Source organism: Lycorma delicatula, chromosome 5 (assembly GCF_047948215.1).
Source record: "Lycorma delicatula isolate Av1 chromosome 5, ASM4794821v1, whole genome shotgun sequence".
In the NCBI taxonomy this organism is placed as follows: Eukaryota; Metazoa; Arthropoda; class Insecta; order Hemiptera; family Fulgoridae; genus Lycorma; species Lycorma delicatula.
In genome coordinates, this window is record NC_134459.1 from 180,312,317 (window position 1) to 180,333,307 (window position 20,991).

At 30.3% G+C, this 20,991-nt stretch overlaps 1 protein-coding gene across 1 annotated transcript in view; it reads left to right on the forward strand.

The window, feature by feature from the left end:
- The first annotated feature begins 198 nt into the window (after positions 1-198).
- Ir40a (Ionotropic receptor 40a) overlaps positions 199-20,991 on the forward strand; it is a 42,693-nt gene continuing 21,900 nt past the window's right edge. The window contains exons 1-7 of the mRNA XM_075365447.1: positions 199-329; positions 5,203-5,368; positions 7,431-7,537; positions 8,457-8,547; positions 10,283-10,441; positions 12,502-12,670; positions 16,085-16,213. Of these exons, the coding sequence (XP_075221562.1) occupies positions 292-329; positions 5,203-5,368; positions 7,431-7,537; positions 8,457-8,547; positions 10,283-10,441; positions 12,502-12,670; positions 16,085-16,213 (859 nt within the window). The 5' untranslated portion in view covers positions 199-291. The remainder of the gene's footprint in view (positions 330-5,202; positions 5,369-7,430; positions 7,538-8,456; positions 8,548-10,282; positions 10,442-12,501; positions 12,671-16,084; positions 16,214-20,991) is intronic.

The following is a 20,991-nucleotide window of genomic DNA, read 5'->3' on the forward strand; positions in this document are numbered from 1 at the left end:
ACAGTGAATTATTTTTTTTTACAGTACTGTATTTATGACATAAATATTGTTCATAGTTGATTGTGTGTTACAGTTCTTTTGCAACTATTTTTAAATTTTCTGTTACAAAATCAATTAGAAATAGATAATTTCATTGAAGTTACACTGAAAATTTTTTTGTAGACCAGTGTAATTTTTTGTTTTCATTTTTAGATATCTGAAGATAATCTCGTGCAGCGTAATATATTATATTTATTTTTATGGAATAAATTTCCACCTAGTAAGAGATTCAGTAGAAATATTATTGAAGCTATGGAAGTGTGTGTGTTTGTCAGGAATAAAGTAGACAGGTAATTAATAAAACAATTGTATTATTAATGTTATAATATGATAATGAAGACAATATTTTAGTATGGCAATACTGTACATTAATGAAAGACATATTATTGTAGTGATCAAATTCCATAACCCTTTAAAATAACCTAAATATTCTGCACCATGAATACTAGAGAAAAAAGGAGTGGAATAGTTAAGCATTCCTTTTTTCACAAATTCAAATATACTTTTGTACAGGAGAATGCTGAGCTGAAAATGTGTAGAACTGACAGCTTTTTTTTCTTCAAACTATGATCACCATAATATTTGTCTGCGTAATGAAGATCATTACTTTTAGAGAAAGCAAATCTGGCTTATACTTTCAATGTGAAATAATATAATAAAGAACATTAAAAAATAACAATTTTGATCCCTTAATCGTCAAGAACAATCAAGCAGTAAATGACAACTGTTGAATTTCACTGCAGTCCATAGATTGCATCATACTTTGAAAGTTCATTTCAATGACATCTGATTTAATTATTAGGAAAACCCTACAGAAGAAAAATTTTCTGAAAGTCTTTTATTCAAATCAGTATACTAACATTAAATAAATCAAATCAGGAACGGGTTGATGTAATAATCCACAATTAAAAAAGGAACTACCCTATTATTTGCCTGGAAGAATCGAGGAATTGTGTGTGGGAAAACCTTAACAGGTCAGCATTACAAAATATAGAATTAAGAAGTATAAAAGAAACTGGTTAAATTCCACTACACTGTTATGCTGCAATCATTAACTGCTAGGAAACATTATATTTTCTGAATAAAACTGGTCTACCAATATAGAGTAGTTTTATAACGTATGAGATTAGAAAATTTTGCAGGAAGTACACTAAAGTCCCACAAGTAACAGAAGAAACAATACATATATTAAACTTGTCTATGTTTTCACACAAGTTTTTCTATTATTAATGAAAATACTGAATTGAATTGAAAACCTTTGGTGCGCATGAGTTTTTACACTTATCTGATTGAACTGCTCTTGAATTTTTTTTTAACTTATCAGTGACTTAAGTAGTAGATACTGTAAATTGGAATAAGTAATGGCAATTATAACTACGTCTACCTGACCAAAAAATGTTGGCCTTTAGACCACTAGTGGGAATTTTTTCTCGTTAGTTAAGGCAGTCATACAAAATAGTAGACTGAAGGTAATTAACGTATTTAATGTTTTTGTTTGAATTAAAAAATACTATGTTAAGAATGAAAAAAGTAAAATCTAGTAATTTTTAATCTATATTTAAAATTTTTTACTGTAGTATCTCAATACATTATGATTATGTTAAAAATGAGTTAATGAGAAAAAAACCATTAAAGAGTGGTCTAACTTACTAGCTAAGTTATGCAATTCTGCTTATCAAGGGTTTCATTTATGATTAAAATACAGGTCCAAATCTCTTCATAAAGTCCACATCTCTCTGCCCATTGATTGATTATGACCAAAATCAATTCCCCACATACAGAAATCATGTCATCATCCAGGTCGGACCCTCCAGTCAAAAGATATAAAGTAAAAAGCAAGCAAACATTAATACATAACATTTTTCTGGAATTTTTCTATGCTAAAATTGAGTTTTTTATTGTCAGAGGGAAACTCTTGTAAAAAACCCTGAATTGCAAAATTTGACCCGATTAGCATACTTATACTTACACTTACATAATATACTCTATAAGGGTATAGATAGGTAAGTAAAAGTATAAAGATGAAGAAAGTAAAAATGAAATTTGTTTTAAAAAAATTGTTTACATTGAGTTGCAAGAGAAGATAAATAAAATTACAGTACTGAATGAAATTGATTTTTGAACCAAAAGCTTTTTTAACAAATTTTTTTTTACTTAACATATAGGTAAACATGCACCCATACCCGACAGTAATAATCTATATGATTTACAGTTAAAATTTAGTCTGGTGTTGAGCATTTCAGTGATATGGTTTATTCATCATAGCAATAAGTATATTTACAAGTCGCAAATTTATGAAGATGGAACATAGTGAATATTTATTCTTTTAAATACGTACATGATCATTTATTATCAATTCTTTATAGAGCAAGTGTTTAAAGAATTAAAGAGAATATGTAAAGTAAAAAATAGGTAAAAAAGAAGTAGTGAAATTATTATGCAATATAACAAATATTTTACTTTATTAACAAAAATAATTGTAAGAGATGTATCATTATGTAATTAATATAGAATATAATTTAGTGAATGAAAAAGAAAACGCATACAGAGTTATTACCAAATGATCTTTCTGATTAAAACTTGAATAATTCATGTTTAATAACATTCAGATCCATGAAAGTGGCATTAGTGAAAAGGAAGACTCAAAAGTTTTCAATGGTTGGTATAAAAAAATTTCATGCAATTATTAATTTCATTGCTAGGGCAATAGGAGAGAAAATGCTGCCAGTGAAGATAAGAAAGCTTTTTGTGTACTGGATTTTCATATCTGCCAGTCTGTTTTCACGTGCAATGCAATTTTAGAAGGAAGTTTGGAGAAGACACATCCAGTGGGTCCAGTATTTGTGGTATTCTGACAAGCAAGGGGCTGCATCTGTAAGCATCAGTAAGCAAGGAAACTGTGGAACGTGTAAGAAAGAGATTTGTATGAAGTCCACAGAATTTTCTTTGGGGTTTGTCAAACAACATGTGTATCGGCCAGCCACCTTTACTACCTACCTTCCAGGCTCTTCATGTTCACATTATAGAGCCCATTACATCAGTCCAGTGTTACAACCTTATATGGCAGGAATTGAAGTACAGGCTCTATGTGTGTCACATGATACAGGAAGCTCACATTGATCATATGTAATGCGATGTTTTGTGAACCAAGTGTAATACAAAACCTTTTGAGTTTCCCTTTTCATGGATGCTACTTTCACGTGTCTTACTGTTATTATACAATAATTATTCAAGTTTTTAATTGGAAAGATCATTTGTAAAACATGAATTATTTTAATTTTTAATTGGAATGATCATTTGTAATAATCCTAATGACAATATATGATCAAAAATAGCGTTGAAAAAGATGAAGAGATCAATCGGTGTAGGAAGAAATTAAATAATATCGTAGACTCACAGATAACATGGTGTTTTGAGGGGATGAATGTACCAACAAGCAGCTCAATAAATAATTTCATAATTAGAAGATGTGACCAAATCTTATATAAAAATGAATGTTTGTTTTTCCCATATGCGTTCCTATACCATTCATTCGATTGGAATGAAACTTTGGTGAGTTGTGTGTGCACGCCCGCTAAGGTTTCTGAATTAGTTTGAACCTGCTAGGTGGCACTGGGGTTGAAATATTTTGAAAAATTGCATTTATTGTCTGATTTGGCTCACATTCAGAATATATATATGTGAAAAGAAATATTTTTGAAAATATGGACCCGTAGGTGGTACTGGGGTTGAAATATTTAGGAAACTTGTATTTATGGTGTGATTTGTCTCATATTCAGAATATATATTAGTTATGTAAAAAGACAAATTTTTGCAAAAACTATACTTGCTAAGTGGTGCCGGTGTCGAGATATTTACGAAACAAACAAACAGACTTTCTTCTTCTGTGTATACAAAAGGCAATGTTCATATGTGTCTGCTATGAACTAAAGAACTACTGGACCAATTTATGCGTGGGAAAAAGAGAAAAATGGAAAGAAGAAAAAAGGGAAAAGGGGAGAAAGGGGAAAAGGAAGAAAGCAAAAAAGAAAAAATGAAGGAACGGAAAAGGGAAAAAGTGAAAGGTAAAATTTGTTGAAGTTCTTTAATGTTCAGTTTTTTAATGTTTTGTCAAACTTTCAATTGTGCTCATTTAATCTGTATATATATATATATATATACACACACATGCACACACACTCAAATCTAGCAACAGTGAAGCATTGCTGGGTCTGCTAGTATGTTATAAAAATGAACTTTAAGGAAACAAAAATAATGAAGATAGAATACAAAAAGCCAAGGGATGTATATAAAAAAGAAGAAAAAAGTAACCTGTATTATGACTTGTAGGTGGATACTTAAAGGGAGAATCCCTTGGAGATTCCTTGGAGGAAGTATTTAATAGAAAGAAACAGTTATTATGATGAAGGATGACTTTACTCAACAAGAAACTTCTAGTGAAGTTTTATATTATGAGTTTACAACATCCACTAAGTAAAAGGAAGAAGAAAGCCTGAAAGCATTTAAAATGAGGAGATTAGGATAGATTAAATGCTCGCTGAAAAATGAAGGAATTATGAGGACATATCAGAGAATTTAAATAAAATTAAAAGGATCAGTATTAAGTCAAAGAAGAGAGATCAGAAAAGAGTAAACCTAAGAGGAATGGGAGGAGCTAACAGAAACTAAAAACTTAGCTGTGAATAAAAGAGACTGGCAACAGCCAAGTGCAAGAGACCAGTCTCAAGTCAGATAATGTGTTAAAGATATGATGGTATGTAACTGATAGCTGGGAATGAAGATAACACTAAATGAATTGATAATTTTTTTTAAATCAAAAGAAACCTTCATTTAATTTGACTTACATATTTATAAGAAAAATTTTGTGATGTGCATGCTATTAGGTCCTCTTGAAAAACAATTTCTATATAATCTTTACATTTTAATTTTTTTTTAATTTTTAGTAATTGAATTATAATGAATCTTTAATAATAGAAAAATAAATTATAACCTCAGGTATTCTGTGAAAACATTATGCAGCATCAGTAAGTATTCATTCTCTTTAGAAATGTGTCAATGTGTTATTTAATGCTTAACATAGTTTACAATTAAAATCTCTAACCAAGAGGAATGAAAGTGTTTAGACAAAAAATGAATTTGTACATTATTATTTCTTTATTTCAGCTTTAATTTTTATTATAATCATAAAAGTTCAAATGGCAAAAGTAAGCTTGAATTAGTTAATTGGTGGACAATTGAAGATAAACTTTTTCAACATCCATTGTTACCTCCAACTGAAAAGGTGTATCAAAATTTTAAAAGACGAGTATTTAGAATACCTGTTGTACATGTAAGTATGTTAGACGAACATATAATTTTAATTATTTAAAACTACTATAACTTTTTCTGAAGTTAATTAATATTATGTTTTTAATAGTGCTTCAAAATATCTTTAGAGAAAAATATCTTGGGCAATCTTTACCGATTGATGCAGCTGATCTCACACAGCTGCATCAATAAATGTGTATTGCCGGCAGACTATTTGAGTTAAATAGAAATTTATTCAGAGAGCACAATGGATTTGAATTGTATCTCTTATTATGTTCACGTAATTTATTTCTTAATGTTTGAATATGTTAACTGCGGTATTAAGGAAGTGTCAGGTAATAGCTCCTGCTTTGCCCGACTCTGAAAAAAATGAGTTTGTTTAACGCGTAAAAAATCCCATGTCTGACTGGGATTATAAACCAAGACTGTTAGAATGAAAAACTGAATTGCAACCTCTCTGCCATGGAGGCCTGCAAAAATGTTAATGTTATTCTCAAGAAAGGCTGTAACTCCTTTTGAGAAGCGATTTGTACCTCATGTTCAGTCTCCAACAACCGGTATAGAATTTCATATTCTACATGTATGTTACAAGCGAGTTACAAATCATTTTTAATTCAACTTAATGATTGTTCTTTTTAAGTCTTATGATTGTTCACAGTCATTTTGTAATTTACCTTAAAAACAACATTAATTATATTAAAACTCTGTAAAGTCTAGTTGTTATAAACTTTACTTTGATCGCTAAATTATATAATTTAACTTAATGTCATATTTAGAAGTCGGTTTAACTTTAACTAATTTTGACTATAACTTAAAAGTCAATTTTGGAAATTTAACCAAAAAAATATTTATTTTGAGCTATAAAAAAACTTTGCACGGCAATTAAAAATAAAATATCTTTTATATCTTATTAAATTATCTTTTAAATAAAATTTCAGTTTTTAAATTTCCATAAAAATAATACATAAAAAGTAAATTATCAGAGTGGGTTCCTCCTCCCTACCAAGCCATTATTATTGTGGTTCTACCATTTTTATCCAAATACCTACACACGTGCACATGCATGCGCTCTCTCTCTCTCTCTCTCTCTCTCGTGCTCCCCGTGCTCCTTGACATGTTGCTGAAGCAACTCTGGAGTTATGATTTGAAAGGCTTCCGCCACACTGTTATGGAATTCTTTATAGGCTTTGATTATTCCCCTCAATGAGTTGTTGGGTTTGGTATGGCAGGTGTTTTGGTACACATTGCAATGGGGCATATGCTTGTGAACCATGGCTGATCCAGGAATTTGTAAATTTTTCATTTTGAAAATCACGAACTCTGAGAACAAATTGAGCTGAAGCTCAATCTTGCTGTATCAGGACACATTCCATGATACCCTCGTCTTAAATTTCCAACATTTACTAATACGAGTAAGAATCACCATTTACATACTGTTAAAAAAAAAATGATTTAAACAAGTATCATGATATCATTCTGGTTGACATCATGACTTGCAGTGGATTTGTTTCTGACTTGCACACAAAATGAGTGTACTCCTTAGCTTGTGAACTGTGATAAGTTGCACATTCATCAGAAAACAACATTCTTGTGCAGGGGACTGCATGTGGCAGCCCCCAAAATGTCTCCATCTGATAATTTATTTGTAAAAGTTGATTAAAATTGTTTCATATTCAAGTCTTTCTTAATTTAAGAGATGAGATACCAACAGCAGTAAAAAAATTATTTCTTAGGACCTCCCTGACCTTCAACACTATGCAATATTTTAACTGCAGGGAGGGATAGGAAGACTTTCTTGGATATACTGCATATAAGCACATTTTTAAATAATTCAAGGTAGTGAATATTACAGTAAAGTTGGAATGTTACCGGATGGAAAATAGAAGTATTTTTAATCATATATAAGTACACCTTTTTGGTGTAAATGAAACAAGTTTTTTTTTTTACTCTTGAAGGACTTATTGTAATTTTACTGTTGCACTTAAAAGCATAACTTTGTTGTGTATTAGCTATTAAAATACACCGATTATTTTTAAGTATTGTTTTTAATGTCTTGTTTTTAATTTTAATCGTATTCTTCTTAGAAGCCACCATGGTATTTTGTCAGTTACTTTAATGATTCTGAAATTGAATCTGTTAGCGGTCGAGATCAAAAACTTCTTGATCTGTTAGCATCAAAATTAAACTTCAGGTAAAAAAAATATTAATTATAATAACAAACATAAACACATTAATTTTATATATAGAACAATAAATTCCACGAGTATGTTTGTTCACATGATTTACTCATGTGTTTTTGTGTGTGAACAGTGTACCACGTGCATGTTTATGTAGATTAAATCTACATTGAATTACTCATATATACTATAAATTGTTATACTATTTGTCTATATAATTAAATGTATTCACGATTTAGTGTTTCTTTTAATATAGATGTAATATTGCACCAACATGATCTCTTTCTGTTCATTAGTTGGTTTTATATATTTTATCACAAAATCATTTTTAATTTGGCTCACATGATACCTTTTTCTTTGCTCGACTTAAATATTTGACTGCATCTTATTACAACATTTTCTTGTGAGGGCCCACCTCTTTCTTGGTGAGAAATTGTTCTTCTGATATTTTCTTACTTAAGGTTCTTCCTTAGAGAAGAAAAATTAATTTTTTTGTTCTTGAAAAAAACAAAAAATTAAAGCGATACGTATTTAAATTTTGTTTTAATTCTTGGGAAAATCGAGCGAGTTGTTTTAGTTGAAAAATTCCTTTTTCTTAGGGTTAAACATGAAGTGGAGTCTAGCAGTTGTAAATTATAACACGATTTATTATTATTATTTTAAAATGTTTATTGCACGGTTGAGTAACTAACAGAAAATAAATTATTTCTTAGGGTTACTTCAAAAAATCAGAATGACAGTAATATATAACATGGGACATCAAATAGTTTAGTTCCACAAAATATGAATTATTTACTCTGATAAGTAGTAAATAAAAAATTCTAACATTCCATGGGTTTATACTCATAATTCTATATCTTTCTTCAAATTTATGGCTATTTATTTATTTATCATATAGTTTATTATTCTTGGTGTTTAATTTATTTTTTCTAGGTTACAACCATTTGATCCTCCTGACCATAGTCAGGGCTCAGCGATTGTTAATAATACTATGAAAGGTGTCTTGGGGACTATTTGGCTCAGAGTATGTACATAAATGTTAACACGTCTGTCTTTTTTCATTACTTCAGTATTTCATTTATTTATTATAATTTTTTACTCGTACATTATTTTAAACATTAATTTTGTAGGAATAAACTAAAAAGCGTAAAAATTATTTAACAAACAATTGAGGATTTAATTACTTTAGAACAATCTATCATTTTATGCTGATCGGTTATGCCATCTCTGGCTATTATTATTTTCTAGTCAGGATGTTTCTGAAATAAAAGAGTCTCTGTATTGACTTCAGTCAGTTTGTATGTTGTCATAATTGGATGTAAAATAAGGATTCAAATGTTAATAAACTGATGACCATAGCGTAGATATGTTAACTACCAACAGGATCACTCAGCAGGGTGGAGAAATGCTGGGGATTGGACTGGCTAGATCGGAATGAAGTAGCCAATCAGATTTGATTCTACGAATGAAATAATATGTTATGATTCACACCATATGATATGATATTTACAAAAAAGGCTACATAAGCTTTATTAATTGCAATAATTAAGTTAATATTATATTAGTTCCTTATAAATTTCACATTACACTCTGGACAATGCAGGAGGTAACAAATTTTCTTTATGTAAAAGTTAAGCTATTACTGACTTCATTTCGGTTGGTCAATAATAATTTAACTTCAAATCAGATGTAAAAAGAATGTAAACAGCATATTAGATTCTTTGAAATTTTGTATGGTGAGATTACATGCTTAGTATTAGGTGTAATGACACGTACATAATGAACAATTTTTCATAATTTTTTTTTTGTTCCAAATTAGCGAGTACTAGTTTTCTTAGGTTGATGAAAAAGAGAGATGAGATTTACGTCACCAACATATTGCTGCAGACTTAACATACTTTCTATACCTGATGTCATCCAACATTTCGACCATATCTCTTAATGGCTATTTCTGACATCTTATTTCCAGAAATATACTTTGTGAGATCAACTATATTATATAATAACACAATCTTTCTAAACAGCATTTTAGATATTTTATTTTGAACTATAAAAATGTTTGTGCTGAAACTAAACTTTTCTACTTGTGTATGTGTTAAACATTTATCACATTTTCATCCCGTAATTGTTTGTAATTAGCTTTTCAGTCCAAGTATCTTAAATTATTCATTGTGAAATATTTCATCACTTGGGTGATAATTTTTTTGCACATACTTACACATAATTTTACACGCAATTTGTTTTTTTACACACACAATTTTTACTCACACTTTTACACATAATTTTTTTTCATTATTTTCTTGCACATACCTATCGACAAATCAACTGTCATCGCATTAAGATGACAGCCATATTTCTTGTTACAAATATTTGTCACTGAAACATAGAATACCACTGTGTAATTTTCTTTTCACTCATAATATGTAATAAATAAGATTCTCAAATTTGCTTATGAGTTTGTGCAGCAGAATTATTTTTACCATCAGAAACAAAAAGTTGCTGCCATAAGACACATTTTAAGGTTTATGGGATTATTTATTTTAGTAATCATTATATATCAATCATACAAAATATTTATGGTAATAATTCTGCACTATTATAATTAAGAGCTGATTAATATGCTAAGATACAGAAAAATATTCAAAGTATATCCCATCTAGATTCCACCAATGAAACGGTGATAATTTAAAAATACATATTTGTAAAATAATTCCTCCTTATATGTAATATTTAACCAGTTTTATTGTCTTTGTTAACAGGAAGTAGAAATATTTATTGGTGATTTGACTGTAACTTATGAGCGAAGTCAAGCTGTTGATTTTACTTTTCCAACACTCATCGATAATGAAGCCTTTTTGACACATGCTCCTGGTTATTTAAGTGAAGCATTAGCTTTGATTAGGCCTTTTCATTGGAAGGTAAGGTTTATTTAGTAAAGTTTAATCTTAACAATCCCATTCCTGTTTGCAAGCCGCCAATTCAGTTTAAGAGGTATTATGCTGAGCCATTTGATGAATGGTAACAACATTCTATTTTTCTTTTCATTCCATGAGGATCACATGTATTTTAAAAAAATCATTATTTTATAATTTTTTAATGGCTGAAATCATGTCTGTATAAATAAATAATTTATTCCTTGAGGTTTATTTTTCTACATAAGGAAAGGGTAACGGTGCTGAGGTAGTATATTTATTTGTTTACACCTTTACAAGACTAGATTAAGTGCATTGATTTTCAAGAAATTCATGCCAAATATTTTCCCTCAGTTGTATGAGTAAGACTGGATGTATAATAATATTAAAAAATCCCTTTTGGCACACTGGAAGGCGGAGCTAGATTTCACTGGTGCTAAGTAGGGGATAAAAAAGCTTCCATCTTAAAGTTAAGAAAAACTTCAAATTTACTCAATATGACAATGGTTGCATATGAAAAAAGATTCACACAGTTAGCATACGAAAAGCCCCCATCTTTTCTCAATTCCAGCAACATTTTGGTTATCCCTTGCCGTAAGGATTGGTCATATCAAAAATTGTTTCAGACAAAAAGTAGGTAATGTTTAGAGGACCAACGATCACTTTAAACCGATTTGATACTCTGCCTATTAAGGGAGGTTTGATTCTTTTTTGTCCTCGAAACTGCATTTTTTCAACCCCCCCTGGACCAATGGTTGGTCATATAAAAAAATTTACTTAGATAAGTTTTAGGCCCTTTTCCAAAGAATAGTAGCAACTTTAAACGAATTCGATATTTTACTTAATAAGAAAGTTATAGCGATATTTTTTTTTTTCGAAAAAGCCCCCCATGGACTGATTTTGGCTGTTAACGAACTTGACTGAGATTTTAGGACAAGTTATTTTTAAGGAATAATTTGATAGTGACTGGTGCAAAATTAACGCCACTTATCGTGTCTGCAAGAAAGTGAAATAAATAAATAAATATAATATATATATATAAACTTTTGAGCTGTTTGTGATTTTGGAGTCTGGGGGGTGTGAAATGCAAAGCAATGTTGAAATTTTCTCAAAGTCGAATCTTGGTACCCATTACAATTGGTAGCTTTCTTATGAAATCTACCTAAAAAGCAGAATGGTAAGTGGTGGACAACAGTTTCTCCTGTAATAAAAACAATATTTTGAAGTGATGAGTGAAATAAAGATTGAAAAGGAAAATCTTTTTTTAATATTAAGTGAAAACTTGGTGAGATCAGTTTTAATTTGTATATTTTAAACAACCAGTTTTCTTGACATATATATCGATTCAATTCATCTATTCCTTATACAATTAAATTATCTCAGAATATAGAATCCTACTCGGGTTTCTTAAAGCAATAAAATTTTCTGCATGAAAAGATTTAATTCTGGCTTACCATACATAAGATATTTTCTGTTTGCAGTCATTCCACAAATGAAAGGTACAGCATTAAAAGCTAATAATAGATATATTCTTTTTTAGGGAAAATAGGATTTTGATTCAATACACATAAGTTACATATTATAATAATTATTACCTCCCAATATTTACTGGAATTAAACTCAATGATTTTAATAATATTTATAAATGAAGATAGAGGTCCATTTTGAATTTAGTCTTGTCAAGTGATTACTGAAAAAGGATTACATTATCTCATCGAATACTTTGATGAATTCAATGCATAAACCGCTCCACATTGTTGAATGCTATAATAACATGCGTTTCAGAAATACATAAAAACATTATAATTTATATATAATTGTATTTATGTTCAAATTTGTTTTTAATATTATGAGACGATAAGTGTTTTTTATAATCACATAATAGTGGATACATGTTAGTAATAAGTAAATTTAAACATTAAAATTTCTTTAGAGGATATTGCTGAAGGGGCACTTTTTCTTGAAAACCAGATCTATCATTTTGCATTATTATTTAACACCGATATTATTGTCATTAGTCATCATTATTTTGTATAATTATCCTTTATGTTCTTTGTATTTTGTAGGTGTGGCCACCAGTGTTATTGACAATATTTATATCTGGTCCGTTATTATTTATCATTATTAAAATTTCATATTTGTTCAACATAAGCTACAACAGACCATCTCAAAACGATAGCTTTCAGTTACTATCTGATTGTATCTGGGTGTCATCTGCCATATTTCTGAAACAAAGTAAGTCGATAATAAATTAATATACGATCAGAGTGCTTTTAATGTTTTATCGCTGTTGGGCTTTACTGCTCCATTTATTGAACGTTCAAGTTGATTTTATTTATGAATGTGCAGTCTTTGCTAAAAAGAATGGTTACTTGTTCTTATAAAATAACAATGTCCACCGTTACTGTACCGTATAACAGAATCTGTTTTTTTTTTTTTTTATAACTAAGCACAATACAAGGAAACCTTATTACGCTTCTGTTGACATTTTTAATAAATCCCCAAACTGTTTGTAAAATCTTCCCACAAATTTATTTAAAATACAATTTATAAGATTTTCTTTTACTAAAACAAAATATTGGTCTGATGATGTAATTTTAAAAAATATTAATTATAACAAAAGTAATAATAAAAAAGAAACACGGTTTATATGCTTCCTAATCGATGTATTCACGCTTAAAATAATGTTTAATAGCGGTTTCTGAATTGTGGATTATTCTGTAATAACTTTTTATATTTAATGTATTTACCTTGGCGTTATTTCATCAGTTTGTATTCAAATAATATTAATATGGACAGTAATCACATCTTATAATTTGTTTTTATATTTATAATTTTTCTTACAAAACGTAATCGCTCAACATAATTTATGTTTACGTTCCGATCAGAGTAAAGATTTATTTATTAATTTTAGGAGTAAATTTTATTTAGATTACTCAATAATCGGGACCTGATTGTTTATAATCTTATATTCTGTAACATAATTTTTCATTCGATAATAGTTTCAGTCGCTGGCTAAATCACATTATTTAAGAAATCGCTTATATGAAAATTTAAAATTATATATAGAAGATTTTATATCTTATTATATAGCAATTCTTTTACTTTCTTATATTTTATAGGTAACCTAATATGATTATTTTGTAGCTAGCGCTATCTATATACATTATATATAATTTTAGTTATCTCTAAACTCCTACGATGCTATTTTGATTTTCATGTTATCTTTGCATTTCATACAAACCGAAGCAAAAGTCCTTGATTTCAATTTGCGGCCATTATCTCCTTTTATGTCTACTTTCTTATGTCTACAATATTACAATGAATGGCAAAATCTGTTCTAATGAAACCTGCAGAATGAACTTCTAGAAATAGTAATTCTATCTGTAAGCTATGTTGTTTTTAAACTCTAAGCTATATATTTGCAAGTGCTCTTTAAATATTTACGGGTAATCCCGCATTTTGATTAAATAAATATTTGATATTTATAAATTCATGTCAAAATTTACCAGAAAAAAGACAGCGGACCAAAAATTAAATCCGTTCTTCTGTCGCTTAAACAATTTTTGTGATGATTGAAAACTTTTTGTGAACTTTCATCGGAAATTTTATTTCAAGCGATGAAATATAAAGGAAATGCAGTTTTAAACAGCATTCGTAGTAAAATTCATTTGTAAGTTATAATAAAATCATTTTAACTATTTTATAGAATTAAGTAGAATATATTTCTGTCATGTTTGAGATCAACTCCTCATGTAAGCGCCATTAAAATCAGTTCTGTTGTCGCTAAAGCAAAAATTTAAGCAGTATAAATAGTACAAAATGGATTTTTTTTGGATTAATCTTTGTTAAGAAACATTAAGACATGAAAATAACATATAATCTTCTTTAAATATTTAGACGTAAGTTCAATTTTTTGTGAATAAATTTCACTAAATAGGAGGCGTATTCATAAAGTAAGTGCCGTTTGGTCGTTAAAAAAAATTAACTTGTGAGGAAAGATTTTTACTTACAGTTTTAGTTAACTACATTCACTTTTCCGTATAATCGCCATTCAATTCTAAGCGCTTTTCGTAACGCCATACCGGTTTATTTAACTCCTCTGCAGTAGAAATTCGCCGCCTGAGAATTGAACCGGTTGACAACGGCAGCCTTGCGTTCCTCGTCGTTTTCAAACCGTTGTCCAACAAACCGCTTTTTCAAAGGCAAGAAGAAGAAGTAGTCGCTAGGTGCAAAGTCGGGACGAAAATTTTGTATCTTCTTCTTGGTTAAGGCAGCGGTGTGATAACGCATGTTGTCGTGAAGGAGGATTACGCCGGACGACAGTTTCCCGCATCGTCGATTCTGGATCGCGAACACTGTGATCTGCATTCACCGGCAGGCAAACGACTGAATCAAAACAATAACCGCACTGGCTTCTTCAATAGCCGATAAATGTCCCTGAATGCGTGAAACTGTGTTCAGAATGCTAATATTTATACCTAATATCGGCTAATATTTAAATATATGCCGACGGCCCTTACTTTATGAATATACCTCGTATTTTTAAGTCGATCACAAGGTCTATTAAAAAATGAGAATCGTATAATTTGTACCTTCAAATATATCGTACTACTTCTGACCGCAGAAGTAGGACACCGGGAAAAAAGGTTCAAATATAATATTCTAATTTTTGTTAATTGAGGTTTAGGGAATAGAGCGGTGTATAGGAACTCTTTAAAGCTGTTGTGTTTTTTATTCGCCTCTGAAAATAGAGCTCAAGTTGAAAAAGGAAGGTTTGAACTCTTACGATAAACATTTAAGTTATCTTAGGGTGTAAAGGAAACAAATTGTAACGGTTGACTTTTTATAGTACATTTGTTTAAATACTTGAACAATTTTTTAATTTTTGTTAATCGAGAGGGCCACGGGCATAGAGGTCTAGAAATGAATACCCTTAGAAGTTACTTTACTGCATTATACTTTTTTCTTGTACCAGAAGGCGATAAACGTGTTTACCGATTTTATGAAATTTTACAGTAAGATTGTACTTTTAGTCAAAATGACGCATATATTTAATGATATTTCATTAACTTTTCATCTCAAATTATCGAGTAATCTTTCTTAGACTGTAGCGAAGGAGAGGTTTCTATCGCCTAGATAATCTGTTGCCACAGACTGTAAACACAGCATCCCGTCCGTTCCTGACTTGTGACGTTAGATAATTCACCCTTTTTATGTTTTACATTTGTCTCCGAGATAATTCTTCTAATACTGCAAGCCTTTCTCTTTTCAGTACTAAGGCCTTTAACCTTACATCGGTTTTCGATAAACTTACTTTAAATAATATTTCCCCGGTCACCTTATTAACAAAACAAACATTTTAAATACCAAAAACATACACTGAAAGTACCGACTCAACAGCTATCAGTAGTTAGTGATATCCAGTGTCCCTGGAAACAGTGCGTATGATATCGATAACAGTAAGATTATTTTTGACGGTTGAATTGATCGACGGTTTGTTCGTTAGTATAATTTTCATTCTATAATTAAAATTAATTACTAAGTTAAATTTATTAAATTTAGTAAAAAAAAATTTGAGCGAGTTGTCACCTCTTCAGAAAATTTTTAGTGTATAAGATAGTATTAAAAAATTAATTATATTTTCAGGTTGTTTAGTACCGTCAGATATTAATAAAGTGCGACTAGTTGTGGTTGTTTTATATCTTGGTGCTACATATGTTATCGGTGACATGTATTCCGCTAATTTAACTTCGATGTTGGCTCGCCCTGCTAGAGGTATGTGAATGAGCTTAATATCAGACGATTTATCGATTTCATTTTTTTCCGTTAAATGTTCCTTTTAAATTTAGATTGAACATTTTCTGCAAGAATATTATGTCGCACCAGATTTTTTACTTCCTTGTATGAAGTAAAGGAAGTATTACGATAGCGAAAAATGTTGGTTTTCAGATATCAACGGAAATGTCAATTTTGACCATCCCTGAATCTATTTTGACTAGTTTCGGTGTGACGTATGTACTAAACGATTAACCGTAGGATGTTGAAATTTTGGATTTAGGAGTGTTGAAACATCTAATTGCGGAACTCCTCTTTCGATTGCAATCGACTCAACCGAAATCCAACAATTTGGATTTTTGACGTTTTATTCATTGCAGTAATAAGTCTTCATCGAGAGCTTTTCAACGATATATCATAAGTTGTGTTTATTTTCGTCGTTTCCAGAGTTAGAGCCAAATAAAATTTTAATTATTGAAATATTAGTATCTTACAAGGGGAAGGCACATCGGTTCGAATCAGACTTCATCTCCTTTTTTTTTAATTTAAATATATCGATTTGTTAATAATTATTAACCTCCGATTGTAAAAAACGTTTTACAATAAATAATAATTCAATAACAAAAAAGAAAAAAATATCAAAAGATATTAATGAAATAATATTTTACGTACTTTTCATTTAAAAAAAATAGGTATATGTAATTTAATAGGCGTACAAGAAAGTCATGTGGTGTCCACATAAGATTTTTTTATAGGAGGCTATGAAATTATCGCGATAAGAACTTATTATTATTTCCTTTTTCATAAGCTATATTTATTTCAAGAAGGTCATCTAGAAATTTTTAAAATGTCTGCGCATAGCATTTATGTAAATAACTTCATAGTTCATGTAAATGATGTATTTTTTCTTTTTATTAAGTAGGCGCTAGCGGTTCCGGTTTTATTTACTCATCTGAACAACTTTTGGGTTATAAATATATTATTACTGTTTATAAATGCTACAAACTAAAAAAAAAAAAAAAAAAATAGTAAATCATATGAAACGGGAAGATTTTGAAACGCAAGAACAAAAAAAGTTGTAGGAATACGATGATAAAATTATAAACATATAAAGTGCGAGAAAATGGTGCAACATATTCAACAAATGAAAATTAATTATTCGTACTGAAAATTTCTCTAGATGGCCTTTTGCGGCCTAGTTAAAAAATTAAAAATAAAATTTTCAAGTAAGAATGAAATATTTGCGAATACGTCGTGTAAAACAACATTTTTATAGGACAAGTTTCTCAGCTACCGTCTGAAGAAGACGGTAGAAAATGAATGGGAGCCGCCTTGACATTTTCCAATCGGTATTCTCGTAAAGGTATGAATTTCATAATAATATTGTTACCTGTAAAGAGTTGTGGATCTGAACTATTCAAAGTAAATGTATGTCGGTTATATTAAATTAAGTAATACCGATTGACGGACAGACACATTCAGGATGCTCGCATAGCCAGTTGCACAAATTGCATTGTAAAAATTAGATCGTGGAGAAGAATAAACATTTTAGACCTGTATTACATTTAAAGTAAAGGTTTACTTTATTTAGGTAACGCTATAGAATAAATTTGTTAAAAGTTTTATAAAAACTCGATCGAAATGTAGAATTAAATTAAAATGATATTTTGAAAAACTTTCTATATTCTATTACGGAAAAGGTTTTAACGAGCTATTCTAGTTTTTACCGAATAATCTTAAAAAATAATGGAAAAAATAAAAATCTTCAATTGTTTTTTTTTTTTTTAGATTTTGTCATTAGCTCTGACCAGAACATAAATTTTCTTACGTTAAAAAAAATTAAAAATTGTTTTTTCTGCGCCGGTGAATTATCATTATCGTAAACTTGTTTCATCTAGGTCGTTGATTTCCAAAGTAGTCCAGGTGGACCCCCAGGGGTCCACGGGAGACTCGACGGGGATCTACGTTGGCGTGACAAAAAAATGGGGGTTCACAATTCGTAAGCGGGGGTCCACGAAAATTCATCTGGTTTCGATAGTGAAGAACTAAAATGTCGGCTTGACTTTGCGTATCGATCTAGGCAGATAATGTTTTGAGTCAGCGACTGTTACTTGTAAAAACTTGCATATTCCGTATTCAGTACAACGAACGTGTCGAGACTTGCAAAGCGCCGCCGCTGCCGTCCGCAACGCTTGTTCAGACGTGCAAAGGGACGAAATACGACTTGTGGTGTGTGTGCTAGCAATCTTGCATGAACTTGTTTGATTCTTCACTAATATAAATATTTTTTTGATCGGGCAACTTTACTTTTTTGACATCCACTCGCAGCACAGTCGATCAAAAATTAACCGATCGATTCTTTTTTTTTTTTCGGAAGCTGTTAGTTCGTGGAACTCAGCCGCAACGCAAATTTTCATAGTTAGATCTAATCTTCACATTTTCCGTCGACTGGAAATACGGTAGAAATGTAGCTGCAGGGGGTCCACCGGAACCAGCAAAATTTTGAAAGTGATCTATGAGAAAAATAAGTTTGGGAACCTCTGATCTAGGTTGTAGTTTTTTAAAAGTACATTATAAGAGAATCGACGGAACAACAGTACAAGAATCTGTTTTCTAGTGTACGAACAGTAACAAATAAAATTTATAGATTTCAAAAAACCGATTCGTGATTGTATAAAAATAAATTTTTCTAAATTACAAAATCACAGTTAATTCGCAGGTTCCAAGCCACAAAAACTTTTATGTTTTTCACCGTACGTTGTTTAATTAATAACGACTTCCTTTCTTTAGACTACTTATATCGGTACGTAAAAAATATTACTAATATTACTAAAATTAAGAGAACATTCTCTTCCTTTAAACAAATATTTTAATTATTTATTTATTTTATTTTTTTTATTACTTTTAAGACCAGAATGGATCACTTTAGTTCTTTTTTTTTGGGGCAAGTTCTTTCTTTTCTTGCTGATTTGTTGTTTTTCAGCTTTTCTTTTTTGCCAGTAATTTCTAAGGGTTTCAGATCTTCTTGCCCTTTCTTGTTCAGAGTACACCCGGCTTATTGTTTCCTTGGTTTTTGATAGGAATCTTGTTTCTTTATTTTTTAATTTCTCATAGTTTCCGGTTTTCGTTTTTAGGTTTTCACGGGTTATGTCTAATTCCTCCATGTCTTTCTGTACTTCGTATAACCGGTTCGGTCTGCTTTTCTTGTTCCAGAAAAGTTTGATTATGCGTCTGATAAGTCTGGTCTCTTCCGTTCTGAAAATACGTCGTAGAAAGGAAATTCTCTTCTTTCTAAATTTATTAGTTATCGGGATGATAGTTTTGTAAATCTCTTCGTTTGGAATAATTCTCCAAATCCCGTCTTTTTTAATGTTTTTCCCGACGCATCGTCGTAGAATCTGTCTTTCAATCTTTTCCAGTTTGTCGGTAAACCTTGTCTGGTACGGTCCAAATACGGTTTCGCATCCGTAAAGTATTTCTGGTCGGATAACTGAGTTATAATGTCTTATTTTTGTGTTTACGGACATGCATTTTTTGTTATAGATGTTTTGTGTTTTTATTGCGGCTTTGATGAGTTTATTTATTCTTTCATTCCAGTTTGGACTTTCTTGGAGGTTGTGCGTGATGTTTTCCCCCAAATATTTAAAGTTTTCTACTAGTTGTATGTCATTATTGTTTATTTTTACTCTGCTTATGCATAGCGGGTCTCTCACCATAATTTTGGTTTTTTCGTATGAAATTTTTAGACCGATTTTTCCTGCAATCTCTTCCAGTGTTGACAGTTGGTATCTGGCCTCTTCTATATTTTGGGCTAGTAGGGCTAAATCGTCCGAAAAGCCTAGGCGATTTACTGAGATACCTTTTCCAATTTTAACGTTGTCTTTATTTAATTTTTTCCAATCCCGTATTATAAATTCAAGGGCACAGTCGAATAAAAGCGGTGACAGTCCGTCTCCTTGTCTCAGTCCTGTTTTGATGTCGAATGGATCAGATATTTCTCCCCTGAATTTAACCTTGGATTTGGTATCCGTTAGTGTTAGTCCGATGATTTTGACTAGTTTCGGGTGAAGCCCTAAATTTCTCAGGATTTTTAGCAGGGATTCTCGATGTACACAATCATAATTATTTATTTATTATATATGATTTTTCCGAGTCGGCTAATTTATATAAGGATTGTTTTTGTCGACTGTAACTGTCTGTTTTACTAAAAAGATTTAGAATTTTCTTGAATGTAATCGAAGAGAATTAATTATGACAAGAAGTGATTTTTGGAAGGCTCGGACATTATCGATAATGAAAGGGTAAATAAATTTCAGAGCGGCCCAGTAAAATTTTATCGTGACAAATCAGAAATAAATAGTACCTGTAAACTCGTACGATTCTACAATAAACCGACAGTTGCTAAATATAAGGGTCGTAAACGATAATTTTTTCTCTTATATAATTATTATGCGCCTTCGGTTTCCTTTTTTTAATGAACGTAAACGAAACTTAGAAAAAGAAAACCGCCTTTCTGTAGTCATTTGTTAAAAATTCACGAACATAACTTTATTTTTTTGTGACAGTCGGTATGAGGTCGGTAAACGGTACCTCAGTTATTTTATCGATTATATAAAAAGGTAACGACAAAACAGTTTAAATAAACGTAATACGTGAAAGTTAAAATTATAATACATTGTTTTCTGTATAATTTATATCGTAACATTTTGTACCAGTTACCCCCCTCACAAATAGTTTCTTAATAATATTGAATATGTTATTATCTCTAGTTACATCGC